Here is a 13,524-nt window from a genome sequence, read left to right as displayed (position 1 = left end):
ATAAAACTTTACAAAAATGGGGCAGACAATCTGTTAGGGTTTGACCCTTGTAAATTGCCAGTAAAATCACTGAAAAGATAAACATTTATGTTTCATTATCCAACTGGGAGAGACTCAGCACTGAGAGCATGTGTTGGGGCCTGAGAGGCTTGTTGGCTTGGCCCTCTTAGCCATCACGCTTCATTGATGACGGGAGGGAGAAGAGGCACCTCTGGAGGAGGAGCCTGGCTATAGGGAAGGCAAATCTTACAGAACAGGCTCCTTAGAGAATCTTCAGCCTTCAAACAGAAAAAAAAACAACCACAAAAAACAAACAAACATCCTTCATCATTTCATACAAGGAAAGGACCAGAAGGGTCTTAGCAAATGAGCATTCCATATGGTAACTGTAACCTATGTCATAGAAGACACTGGGGCGGGGTCCCAGGAGAAAGATCGAATCCAAATCTTAGGATGAAATTGTCTGGCTTTCCTGGGGTTAAATGGAGATCATAGAAACATCAAAAAGATATATATTTAGCTCCAGAAATGCGTGTGTATACGTGCACGTGTGCTGGTCCTGTGGCTTGAACTCCACCTGGGCTCTGTCCCTGAGCTTTTCTGCTCAAGGCTAGTGCTCTACAACCAGAGCCACAGCTTCACTTCCAGTATTTTGATGATTAATTGGAGATAAAGAGTCTCATTGGCTTCCCTGCCCTGGCTGGCTTTGAACTGTGATCCTCAGATCTCAGCTTCCTGAGTAGCTAGGAATACAGGCATGAGCCACCAGCACCCAGCACAAAAACATTTTTTAAAATTTTTTTTAATGTTACTACAAAAGTGATGTACAAAGGGGTTAGTTATATAAATCAGGTAAAGAGTAAATTTCTTTTTGGACAATGTCACCCCTTCCCTCAATCTCTCTAGAAATACTTTTTTATAAATCTGCTAAGTCCCCTAAAAACAAGCAATTTGATCCACAATTTATTATCAAAATGGACAAAACATGAATAAAGGTTTGAAATGAAACATTTGGACTGACACCACATCGTGTTAAAGAAAATAATGCTTGGGATAGGCAAAAATCTTGCCCCATAACTTAAAAAAAAATAACATAGGGAAACAAAAAGCAGCAAAGTCAGAAGTGGTTCAAGTGGCAGAGCCCTAGCCTTGAGCACAAAAAGCTCATGGACAGTACCCCCCAGGCCTTGAGTTAAAGCCACAAGACCAGCATCAATACATATAAATAAGTAAAAATCAAGTGAAGGAGTTAAAAATCAGGAAAATTAACTCCTTAAGAGAAGTTCATTACTGTCATAACCCCTTAATGTTTGCAACAGAAATAACACAAACATAAAGATTTAGCCTCATTCTCTTAAAAAATGCATCAAAGACAAGAAAAGCAAGGTATGTGGCGAGAAAATCTAATTTTTTAAAAAGTCAAAGACACAATACAATATTCCTTATCAATGATTCCTATTTCTTTCTACTCTTTTCTTCAAAAGGTTTTGCCATCATTAAATAAAATATACATGAAAATGCTAGCCTTATTTTTAAAATATAGGCACCTATAAAACTGTCAGTGACAATGGAAGGGTTATTACCATTATCTATTACTAATTCATCAGCTACACTATTATCATACTAACAGTCAGTTTTAGGCACTTGTCTTTCCAATAAAGACCTTTAAGCTCCAGCCAGGAGCTGGTGGCTCATACCAGCTCCTCCCAGCTACTCGGGAGGCTGAAATCTCACGATGGTGGTTTGAAGCCAGCCCACACAGGGAAGTCCATGATACTCTTACGTCCATTAATTAACCAGCAAAAAAACCAGAAATGGAGGTATGGCTCAAGTGGCAGAGCTACAGCCTTGAGGCAAAAAGCCAAGTGAGCTGGAGAGGCCTGAGTTCGAGCCCTAATAGTCGCACGCGCACAGATGGCTTTCAGCTCACAGAGACATTTGTTCCCAAAATCCAACTGGAGTAGGACCAAGTCTGGGTGGTAGAAAGCATGTGACCATTATCCCTTCCATTTGAATTGCACTCACACCCCAGAAAAGTCAGCGCTAAGAAGTTGTTAAATGAATACGTAAGAGAATAAACGGTAGGCAACCAATGCATATTAGCTCTGATTTTTCAGCTGACTGACTTTCATTCTTCTCTTCTACTAAAGAAGGTAAGTACTCATTCCAGGTCCCCTTCCTCCTTGTGCCCTAGCTCCCCACATAGACCACGCAACCCTTGCAACCCTTTGTTAAGTTGAAATGAGTGTGTGTGTGTGTGTGTGTGTGTGTGTGTGTGTGTCAGGAGGTGCTAGGAGATCCAGAAGATGGAGCCAACCTTAGAAAAGGATAAACAGAACACATTTCAAGATGCATTGGACTTATAAACTGACCTGTGGGATTGAAAGTCCTTTGTACAACTACTTAAAAGACAATTAAAAATTAAGTTGGCAGAGAGAGAGAGACAGAGAGACAGAGAGACAGAGAGACAGAGAGAGAGAGAGAGAGAGAGAGAGAGAGAGAGAGAGAGAGTTTCAAAGACCCCAGGAATTTGCAGGAGAGATATTCTGAAATCAGGGACAGTCAGTTGATGGCTAAACCTTGATTTTACAATCTTGTAATAATCTGGTCAGCCATACCAAATTCTAACAACCAGATGGGATAAAACAGAGACAACTCAGGAAAAACTCAATTCATAAAAGCACAGCTAAAAGCCATCAGAATTGTATACTAGCTGTTCTGTGTTTCTCCATCTCCTTAGGGCACCACCAACCAATGGTGTGCATTCACAGACGTTCAGTTCCAAATCAAGGCTCTTCACAGCTCCAGCCAGTTATGGTGCTCACTAACACAGTCTTGAAAAAGAAACACACGTTCCTTTACCAGACATCATAGTAAAAAAGCCTAGGATCTCGCTCACCATAGCAGAAAATCAGAAATGGACACATTAAATGTGCTCTTCCCACTTACCTTCAGTCTAAAATGGACACTGGCCCTTGAGAGACGTGAGCAGATTTTTTTTTTTTACAATGAAGTATAATTGCCTAAAAACCAATACAAAGCTTCACCTGGCTGAAGACTTAACTCTCCTGTGGCATTTCAGTGGATCTTTGACAGGCAAAAGCAGTAACACTTACTTCTGTTCCCTAGACAAGTTCCCTAGACAAGGGGAGCAAAGTATTCAAGCACACACTGCTTAAAATTCTCATCGGAGGCATTATTTGTAAATAATGACTTTATAAACACACGGGGAGAACATCCTACTGTAAAATCCTGCAGGAAAGACCTACTGAACAAGACACATGAATGGTACATGCTAAAACAACCGTGTTATCTGATGAAGATGCTGTGTTTGTTTCCTATGTGTTTTCCAACAAATATTAAGGCATACTAAATATTTTTACCCCACTACCTTAATTTTTTCCCCTAATATAATATGGCATGGTTGGTCTAAGGGGATGTGGGTGGAGAATTCTGCCTTCTTTGTTCTGTGTGAAGGGCACTAATTTCCCTCCCTTTCTATCATAAGTGAATTTCAAAGCTTCTCTCAATCTTTTTCAAGTAAAAACAAAACAAACCAGCCACTACCTTGGGCTATCAAAAGTACAAGCTTCCCCGTCAAATGTTAAATAATAAAACCAAACTGGGCATCCAAGATTCTTGTCTTAGGAAATTTAGAAGTCTCACTAAAGAACTAGGCAGGAGAACTGAGGGCACTGTTCACAATTACCTGATTTTACAAGTTCTTGTGAAAGAGCTCCGATTTTAGTTTAGTGCCAGTCAGTGTTTATGAGGGTTGTTTGTCAAGACAAAAATAAGGTGCCCCCTCCCCACAAATTTAAGAATCGAGTTACGATCCATTATTTCATTTTCTGATTGTTTTTCTTTGTAATAAGAGGGAAAGAGGATACTGGATAAAAGTCTTCCCGGAGCTAAAAGATTCCACATTGAAGGCTCCAATTAGCTATAAATCAGTTGTGAAGAGGAGAGAAAAGAAAGGAGATAGTTGTTGTTTGGGGGATACTGGAATGGACTTTTCGTTGAAATTAAGACACCTACTGAATACCATTAAACACACACACACACACACACACACACACACAACACCGACTTCCAGTGGTGATTAGGAAAATCCGATCAAAAGTAAGATTTAAGCAAACCGTCCTAAATCTGGGGCGGGTCAGGCCCTCCTTTTTGACACGTAGAATCCCCCCCCCCCCAATCCCAGACCCCTGAAGAGCCCCTGAAGAGGTTAGAGACCCTCATAAAAGTGAACTTTTTATGTCTCGGGCTTTCTCTGCCCGTTTTTTAAGCCCCACAGCCAGCATTGTTATGCAAACAACGCCTAAAGGGCCATAACCATTAATGACCTGTCATTAAGGCGGCTTTCAGAAAATTGGTCACACCACCTAAAAAGAGCTAACAGGTACATGAAATCCCTCTCAATCGGCCCTGGAAACGCCTGAGGAATCGTCTTGAGGGTGACCTAAAACTCAATGAAAGTGACAATTTCACGTTTCGGATTTTTTTTTTTTGGGGTGGTGGTGGTGGTGGTGATGGTGGTGATGGTGGTGATGGTGGTGTTGGTGGTGATGGTGGTGGTGGTGGAAGGGAAAGAAGTTATTTCTCCTTCACCCACGAAAGCCACCACCGGCACGACTGACTTCTTCTCCACCAACTTCGGGGAGTCCCCGTAGGAGTCAGCAAGACGGCTTTGGCCAACTTCTGTGCCCGCACGCCTATTTATTTACGGCTCCCCGGGTTTGTGGGAAGGGACGGGAAGGTGAGGGGGGCGGGGGGCGCGCGAGGGAATAAAATAAATACAACAAAACCTGCAAGGAACGGCGGGGCGAGCCCCCGATGGGGTGGGTGGGGGCCCCCGGGCTCTGCCCTCCCGGGTCGGGGTTTGTGGAGGGGACGTGGGTTCCCCCGGCGCTGAGGGCGGACGTGCACGGTTCCCCTGCGCGCCCCCCTCCTCTCCGCTCCCCTTCTCTCTTTTTCTTGCGGTGCAACAACGACCACCACAACAACAACAACAAAAAACCCTTGCCAGACAACCAGCAGAGAAACCCACACACCCCGAGTTCGTTATGCACGCACACACACGCGCGCGCGAACTCGCCGGTGTGCACACGCGTGCAACCGATTCCTTTTTCTTTCGCACTTTCCCGGGGCGCGTGGAAGGCTAAGCAGCGCCCTCGCGGAATCCGGGGCTCCCGACCCCGGCTCCCCTTTCCCTCCGCCCGGTCCGGGGTGAGCGCTGTCAACGCGCCCGGGGCCGTCCGCACCCGGCTCGGCCCCCTCAGCCCAGCGGCCCCGGGGTCGGCGGCGGCCCCGCGGGGCGCGCACGCCGGGACGTCCCCGTCGCCCTCGGGGCGGCGCCGGGCACCGGGACAACCGAAGCCGTACACCCCCCCACCCCCCACCCCGCCCCGAGCGAGCTGGAGCCGTTGACGGCGGCCGCGCACGCCGCTTCGGGCTCGGGGCCGGGTCCCGGGCGGCGTCCGGGCCGCGCGGCGGGGACGTCGGCGGCGGGTCCGGGCGGGGACGGCCCGGGCGCCCGTCGGGAGGCGGGGTCGGGGCCCCGCGGGCGCGGGCGCGGGCCCCGCCGTATACCTGGGTGTACTTGATCTCCAGGTTGGGCGTGGGCGACGGCCGGAGCTGCAGGGACGCCATGAGCGCCGCGGCGTCGGGCGGCGCCGCTCCGGGCAGCGCGATCTCGCTGGAGGTCATGGTGGCCCCGCGGTGCGGGCGGCGCGGGGCGGCGGGGCGCGGGGCGGCGGGGCGCGGGCGGAGCGGAGGCGGCGGCGGGCGCGGGGCGCGGGCGGAGCGGCGGCGGTGCGCGCGGGACGGCCGGGCGCCGGTATTATAGGCAGGTGTCAGGCCCGGGCGGCTCTTATTGGACGTGAGCGGGGGGCCGGGGCGCGGGGGCCGGGCCGTCCCACCTGGGCCGCCCCGATTTACATAAAGCCCGCGCCCCCCGCGCGCCCCCCGCACGGCCGCGCGCTCCCCGACGGCCGCCCGCCCCGAGGAGGGGCCGCCGCGGCTCCCCGGAGAGCGGGCCGGGGGGGGGGGGGGGCTCGAGGCCCCGCATCCCGCCGTCCCCGCGACCCCTTGGCTCCTCGGGTCTCTTTTTAGGGGGGCGCTCAGATGTCCTCCCCACCCCGGAGGGGGCCCCAGGGGTCCGCAGCGACCCCCCCTGCCGCTCCCCCCCCTCCGGGGCCGGGGCGCCGAGGGGGTGGGGCGCCCCACGCTGCTCCCCGCGCCCGTGGGAGTCGCGCGGCCCTCGCCGGGCTTCTCCGCCCAACTGCTGCCCCCCTGCCGTCCCGGCCCGGCCCGGCCCCGGAGGCCCGGCGGAGGCGGCCCGGCGGGGACCCGGCCCGGGTCTCCAGCTCCCCCGCCGTCTCTTCCCCGCCCTCCCAGCCCCTTTTCGCCGGCCTCGCCCGGCCCCGCACCCGGCCCCGCACCCGCCCAGGCCGCTCCCTGCTCGCCCCGGTCCCCGCGCCCTGGGCCGGGCTCCCGCCTCGCCCGCGCCGCGGTGCAGCGTCTCCCCTCGCGGCTGGGCCGGCCTGGGGGGGGCGGGAAGGGGGAGTGGGGGTGTGGGGTGCCCATCCAGACCCCGGAGCGCCCGCTCACCAGGACCCGAGCGACGGGCTCAAGTCTGGGCCCACAGGGAAAGCGCGGTTTTGAGGTTTTGTTTCGTTGGGCCGGGCCTGGGGCTCGAACTCGGGGCCGGGGCGCTGTCCCTGAGCTCTTTTGTTGCTCATAGCTCCACTTACAGCTTTTCACTGGAGATGAGTCGCACAGACCCTTCCTGGCCGGGCTGGCTTTGAGCCACAATCCCTCGGCCTCCTCCAGAGCAGCTAGGCCTACAGGCTGGTGCAGGCCAGTGCCCCGCCGCTCGGGTTTTAGCAGCTGCCATGTCCGGCTTGGATTTGGGGCGCAGACACGCGGGCTGCGTTGGGCCTTCCCGTGTGCATCACACCCTACCTTTTCCAACAGCCGCACGCATTCTAATTTATCCTCCAAAATAAATCACGCGTCAGAGCATTGCTCTCTTCTGGGCTAATTGAATCAGCTCCTTAACTGTCTCTCCGGCTAATGATTTGAAAGAGGCACGTTGTTTGAAATATTAAAAAATAATAATAATAAAAATTTAGGGCCCTTAGGTTGTATGCAGAATCATCTGCGTGCTTTACTGCGGATGTAAGTGTTTTCTAACGACCTCATTCATCTCAAATGGGGTACGCCGGCCACTTTATTTGCGATGTCTCCCTGAAAACGCAAACAGGCAAGCTTAATGCAAAGTGTATTTATAGAGAAATTGTATTTAATTTATTAACAACGGCTTATAAAGAGCTTACCATATTTTTTTTCCAGCCAGCAATGCTTAATAATAAAGTGTGTGGGACCCATTATGAATACTTTCTATAAAATAAATTCACTTGTTTTTTCATTTAAGGTCTATATTAACTTTTTATTTGAGATTCAAATGCTCATTTAATTATCCTTGTCCTCTTAACATCCAAAAGAAAAAGAGGTAAGAGATTGTGGCATTTATTAACCATAAAAATTCCTGAGATATTAACTCCATCTTTCCTTTACACAGCCTCTGGTCGCTATATTCTATGCTAAGGGATATTTGCAGTGTCAGAGTAGATTACTAATTGGTTAGAATTCCAAAACCCTCACCTTGTCACAGAATAGGATTCTTTCCTTTTGAACTGTTATCTTCCACTTTGGGGGGACGCCCTGGAAACTATTTTAAAAGTGAGAACTCAATTTGCCTTTGATCTAGGACCAGATTCCACTTCATCTGTATTCCAGAGGCTTCTATCTGGGTACAGGGATGAGCTCAGGATTTTATCTCTGACTACATTTAAGGGATTGGAAGAGATTAGGGCACCAGCTATGCAGTCCGGTCGGCAGGGCCTGAGGGAAAGGCACTAGCGCCCTCTGCAGCTGACGGAGTGTATGTACAAGTGAGGGTTGTAGATTGAAAGCTAAGCGCTTACTTAGTTGGATGTATTTTTATCCCAGAGTGATAAATAATCCTTAGGAAATTGAATTTGAGTTGGGGGTGGGGGATCATCTTGGAAATTCAGCTACGTTTTACACAGAAGTCAGTTTATAAGAAAGACTTTCACTAAAGAACCTTTTAATTTGGGGGGGGGGGGAGAAAAGGACAATAGTGTTGAACAGTTAAATGTGCCACCGAAAGCCCTGAGCTTAGAACCTAAGTACCACTCATGGGGCTCAGGGAATGGGCAGTCAGCACCCTGAGCAAGTGGCAGGGGTGTGCTTATGGCTTATACAAGCTTATACAAGCATTCACCTCGGGGGACCCTTGGGCATAAATAATTCTGTGAGAATTCGTGGGACAGAACCCACATTCCTATTAAGCAGAAAACCACGGTGAATGAGGAGTCCTTGTGTCTCCCTGCAACGGGGGAGATAATGAGAAAGGAACACTGGGCAGAGGTCTTGACAGCAGACCAGGAAAATGAACCTCTTCTCAACCACACGAGTTGCCGTGTGAAAAGCATAGGGCAAAAATGGGAGACATTCAAGGCTGGGACACAGGCATCCAGTTTGAACACCCAGAACTAAAGAAAGGAGGAGGGGGGGGGGTCCTTCAGGCAGGTGTATGCCCCCTTTCTTTAGGGCGTCTGTGAGTCCTTGGCTGCTGGTGTCAACCCCAGAAGTCAAATCAAGTAAGTTCAATATAAAAAAAAAAAATCACTGACTACATGTACTGTGCCAAGCACTGGCACGGAGTGTATAACAAACACAAAAGCCCACAGCAGAGCCCATTCTGTAGTAAGCCTGGAATAAAGCCACTGGACCACTGGAAACACAGAAGAAGGGGATCCATGCCAAAAGAGAGTGAGGAAGGAGACCGCCCCTTCACTAATTCTCATGGGCCTTTATACTTTTCTAGGTGCCATAGAAGCTATAAAGCACAAGCCAGCTACCAGTAGCTCACATCTACAATCCTGGCTATTCAGGAGTCAGAGAACTAAAGGTCATGGTTCAGAGCCTGCCTGGGCAGGATAGTCTGAGAGACTCTTCACTCCAATTAAACACCAAAAAGCCAAAAGTGGAGCTGCAGCACAAGTGGTAGAGTATTCATTCGCCTTGAGCAAAAAAAGTTAAGAGATGGTACCCAGGCCCTGAGTTCAAGCTCCAGTGCCAAACCCAACCCACGCTCACCCTCCAACACACAAAGATGACGTTTTCTGAAACATGGTCCAATGAACAACTTCCTGGATATTTTTGAGTGTGGAGATGACTTATGTTATCCAGCAAGTTAACTGTTTATAAAACGGGGATTTCTAAACCCAAATGCTTTGGAATACTGAGATTGCATCCCATTTTTAAACTCCAAATTATATGACCTCAAATGTGTGGCTCTTTGGTAGATACCCAGAAAGATGTGAAAACAGAGGAGAAACCAAAGGCACTTAAATGTCTGCCCCCTGCCCACCCCAAAGCCAAGTAAAAGCATCACATGTGAGACACTGTGTCACTTTTCTAATGCTTACCTAACCTGCTACAGACAGATGTCACCTTGCTCCTGCTTAGGTGGGGGCGGGCGGGGACCCACACATTCATGGAATAATGCAAAGGTTTCCAACCTTAGCCCCAATTATAATAATTTAAAGAGCTTTAAAAAAGATGGATGCTGGGGCTGGGGATATGGCCTAGTGGCAAGAGTGTTTGCCTCGTATACATGAGGCCCTGGGTTCGATTCCCCAGCACCACATATGTAGAAAACGGCCAGAAGTGGCGCTGTGGCTCAAGTGGCAGAGTGCTAGCCTTGAGCAAAAAGAAGCCAGGGACAGTGCTCAGGCCCTGAGTCCAAGGCCCAGGACTGGCAAAAAAAAAAAAAAAAAAAAAAAAAAAAAGATGGATGCTGCTGGGTGTGGGTGGCTTATGCCTGCAATCCTAGCCGCTCAGAAAGCTGTGATCTGGGGCTGGGGATATAGCCTAGTGGCAAGAGTGCCTGCCTCGGATACACGAGGCCCTAGGTTCGATTCCCCAGCACCACATATACAGAAAACGGCCAGAAGCGGCGCTGTGGCTCAAGTGGCAGAGTGCTAGCCTTGAGCAGGAAGAAGCCAGGGACAGTGCTCAGGCCCTGAGTCCAAGGCCCAGGACTGGCCAAAAAAAAAAAAAAAAAAAAGAAGAAAGCTGTGATCTGTGAATGGAACCAGCCTGGGAAGACAAATCTGAGAGACTCTTGTCTCCAATAAATCAGCAAAATGCTAGAATGGAGGCATGGTTCAAGTGTTAGAGTACCAACTGTGAATGAAAAAGCTGGGTGAAGCAGCATGAGGCATTCAAACCCTAGTACAAACACAGAGAGAGAGAGAGAGAGAGAGAGAGAGAGAGAGAGAGAGAGAGAGAATGAATATGCAATGTCTGGCCCTACCTACAACCTTCCATCAGTCATTTGATCAGTCATATTGGTACTCTTGGACACTCCTGGCGTCTGTGCAACAGCCTGGTTCGAGAGCCTCGGTTAGCTCCACGGGTCGCACTGTGGGGTGGCTCCTCTGCAACCTCGGGCTTGGTGGGTTCCATTCCTTCACACTCTCTAGTGCTCTTGCTTTGCTATTCTTAATTTAGTATTTGAAAAACACATCAAGCCTAAAATGGGCTGACCTTCCCGCGAATGTACTTCAACCTAAATTAACAAAGGCAATTAACTAATTTATATTGGAATTGTGCACTTTCCAGTTCACATTTGTCAACTCTTAAATGCTTGGTCTGGTGGTACAGTCTAAATTTTTTTTATTATTACCCTTTAAATCTGGAGAAGTGTCGTCCATCTAATTAGTCATCTAATTAGTCTACCTACATATTCAATTAATAGATTCACTATTGGCTAATGAATGTGGAGATGGCGCAGAGTAGTGTCTGCATGATGAGTACAAGGACTGTCTTTCCTGCTAGGAAAAGGGGAAACAATACATTATATAATTTAAGCAGCATGGACTTTCCTTTTTTTATTTTTTATTTTTGGGCCAATACTGGGACTTGAACTCAGGTCTTAGGTGCTTCACTTAGTTGCCACTCTGCCACGTGGGCCACAACTCTGTATCTGGCCTTTTTTGTTGTTGTTGATTAACTGGTAATAAAAGTCTTTCCTGCCCAGGCTGGCTTTGAACCATGATCCTCAGATCTCTACGTCCTGACTAGCTAGGATTATAGTCGTCAGCTGCCAGTTACCTGACTTAAAGGTTTGTTTTTAAGTGTGATTTTTTTTTAATAGAAAAGTATTGTTGAAAGCAGTGTAAACACCCTCATTTTCTGCACTTCTGTGAATCATGTGTTTCTCGGTATCCCAGTGCCCCATCAGTTGTGAAAGTTACCGAGCTCCAAAGATTAATCAAAAAAACACATCTCTTGGGGGTGGGGGGCTAACATCACTAACCCCAGATCCTCGGACCCCAGCTTAGGAGATGAATCCGGTGGAGCAAGGTACAACGCAGGGCTCTGTTTCATTGCAAGTGGTGATGCTGGACTGGACGGAATGGCCCACTGGGAATCGCCCTCCAAAGCCACAACTCACACCTGGCGATGCTGTGTCAAGAGGTTGAGGCAATGGGGAGCCATTGAGGAGAAGAGGGGGCACAATCATATTTAAGATGTAGAAAGGCCACGCGGTCATCAGTGCAATGAGTGGACGGAGGGGTTCGAGACCAGCAGCGGCAAAGATCAACTTTATCCCAACCATCCATTCATCTTCCTCTCTCTCACCAGTGACTCAAAGTACTCCCACGGCCCACCGCCTGCTGGAATTCATCGAGTACCATTTAATTGCTATGCTATTTGAGGATGCTGAAGGCTGGGAGAGAAGCAGCACTAAGAGTGAGGGAAGGGTCTAGGCAGGGAGAAGGGCAGTGCGGTAGAAGGTAGGAAATGCAGAGCGTGGTGAGGAAAGGGTTAATCCCAAGGCCACCCTTGTAGCATAGCCAGCTCCTTCTTAGTGGCGCCCTGTGGCATCTCACAGCCCTTTCCTTTTCATCACCCTGTCTCCCCCCCCCCCCCCCCCCCGCCAACACCTTCAGGGGACCCTAGGGATTTCTCCCACCCTTAAGGTCCCTTTGATTTCAGAAGGGTCCTTTTGGGCCCTCTTCTGCATTTGTCTAGTTACAAGGTTGAATGTCAGTGACTTACACATCACAGGTCTCTCGGCTTTGCTGGCACCTAGCCCTTGTAATAATACCAGTGTGGAAAAGTGACCCTGGGTGTGTTTGTGAGAGAGTCAAAGAATTGCAGGGTGTGTGACTTTCACCTCAAACAGATGTTTAAGGATAAACAAATGATGTAGTATTGCAGAAAGATCAGAGAGGATACATACTGAGCAAGAGCTGTAGGAGCTGAAGACTGACTAGCAGCCTTTAAATGGGTGACTCATGGGCTGGGATTGTGGCTCAGTGGTAGAGTGCTTGCCTGGTATGCATGAAGCCCTGGGTTCGATTCCTCAGTACCACATACACTGAAAAAGCCAGAAGTATTGCTGTGGCTCAAGTGATAGAGCACTAGCCTTGAGCAAAAAGAAGCTCAGGGACAGTGTCCAGGCCCTGAGTTCAAGCCTCAGGACTGACAAACAAATAAATATATAAATGGGTGGCTCATCTCTGTAATTCTAGCTATTGAGGCGGCTGAGATAGGAGGAGCAGCAGGGGCAGAAAAGTTCATGAGACTCTTATATCAAATTAGTTACCAAAAAAGCCAGAAGAGGGGCTGTGGCTCAAGTAGTAGAGCACCAGCCTTGAGCAAAAGAAGCTCAGGGTCAGTGTCTTGAGTTTGAGCCCCAGGACCAACTACAAAGAAACATATAAAGGAAACCAAAGAAACATGAAAAGTAGACAGGTCTCCAGGATTGTAGACTGGCTTCTTTGTTAGAAGATACTGAAGTAAGTGAAAATAATGGAACATAATTTTGTCACTTAATTTTTCACTTAATTCAGATTTTTTAAAAAAACATGTTATACCTGAATGCCTTTTCTGTTTTGTTTAATAGACATAGAAATATAGCAATTTCCCTTATATTGGAATGTCCTTTCCACAGCCTTCTGATTACTCTCTCCACCCTTCTCTCTCCCTCTCCCTCTTCCTCCCCCTCCCCTCTCCCTCCCTCTCTCCTCTCTGTTGTTCACTCTCCTTACCTCTCTCCTTCCCATGCCCCCTCTCCATTTTAAGACTTTTACCCATGCAAGCATTAGAAATTTTAATCACGCTGGTTTGTCCATTGCTGTTGTCAATTACGTGGTACAAATTGTGATGAAGTTGTCTTCTCAATTTGTTCTTTAACATCCTTTAAAAAAATGTCCTATGATTTTTTGTTTTGTTTTGCCAGTCCTGGGGCTTGAACTCAGGGCCTGAGTACTGTCCCTGGCTTCTTTTTGCTCAAGGCTAGCACTCTACCACATGAACCACAGCGCCACTTCTGGCTTTTTCTATATAAGTGGTGCTGAGGAGTCAAACCCAGGGTTTCATGTATATGAGGCAAGCACACTACCACTGGGCCAT

The 13,524-nt window shown here is 48.8% G+C and overlaps 1 protein-coding gene across 2 annotated transcripts in view; it reads right to left on the bottom strand.

Annotated features, from left to right (window-relative positions):
• Aldh1a2 (aldehyde dehydrogenase 1 family member A2) overlaps nt 1-5,732 on the bottom strand; it is a 59,716-nt gene extending 53,984 nt beyond the window's left edge. Inside the window, exon 1 of one of the 2 annotated variants that reach the window (XM_048332768.1) lies at nt 5,596-5,732. In XM_048332768.1, the coding sequence (XP_048188725.1) occupies nt 5,596-5,712 (117 nt within the window). In that variant the 5' untranslated portion in view covers nt 5,713-5,732. The remainder of the gene's footprint in view (nt 1-5,595) is intronic. The other variant, XM_048332769.1, reaches the window with a different exon arrangement.
• Nucleotides 5,733-13,524: the final 7,792 nt, after the last annotated feature.

This window comes from Perognathus longimembris, chromosome 23 (assembly GCF_023159225.1).
Source record: "Perognathus longimembris pacificus isolate PPM17 chromosome 23, ASM2315922v1, whole genome shotgun sequence".
Taxonomy (NCBI): Eukaryota; Metazoa; Chordata; class Mammalia; order Rodentia; family Heteromyidae; genus Perognathus; species Perognathus longimembris.
Note: the sequence above shows the minus strand (reverse complement) of the source record. Positions and strands in the feature narration are given on the sequence as shown.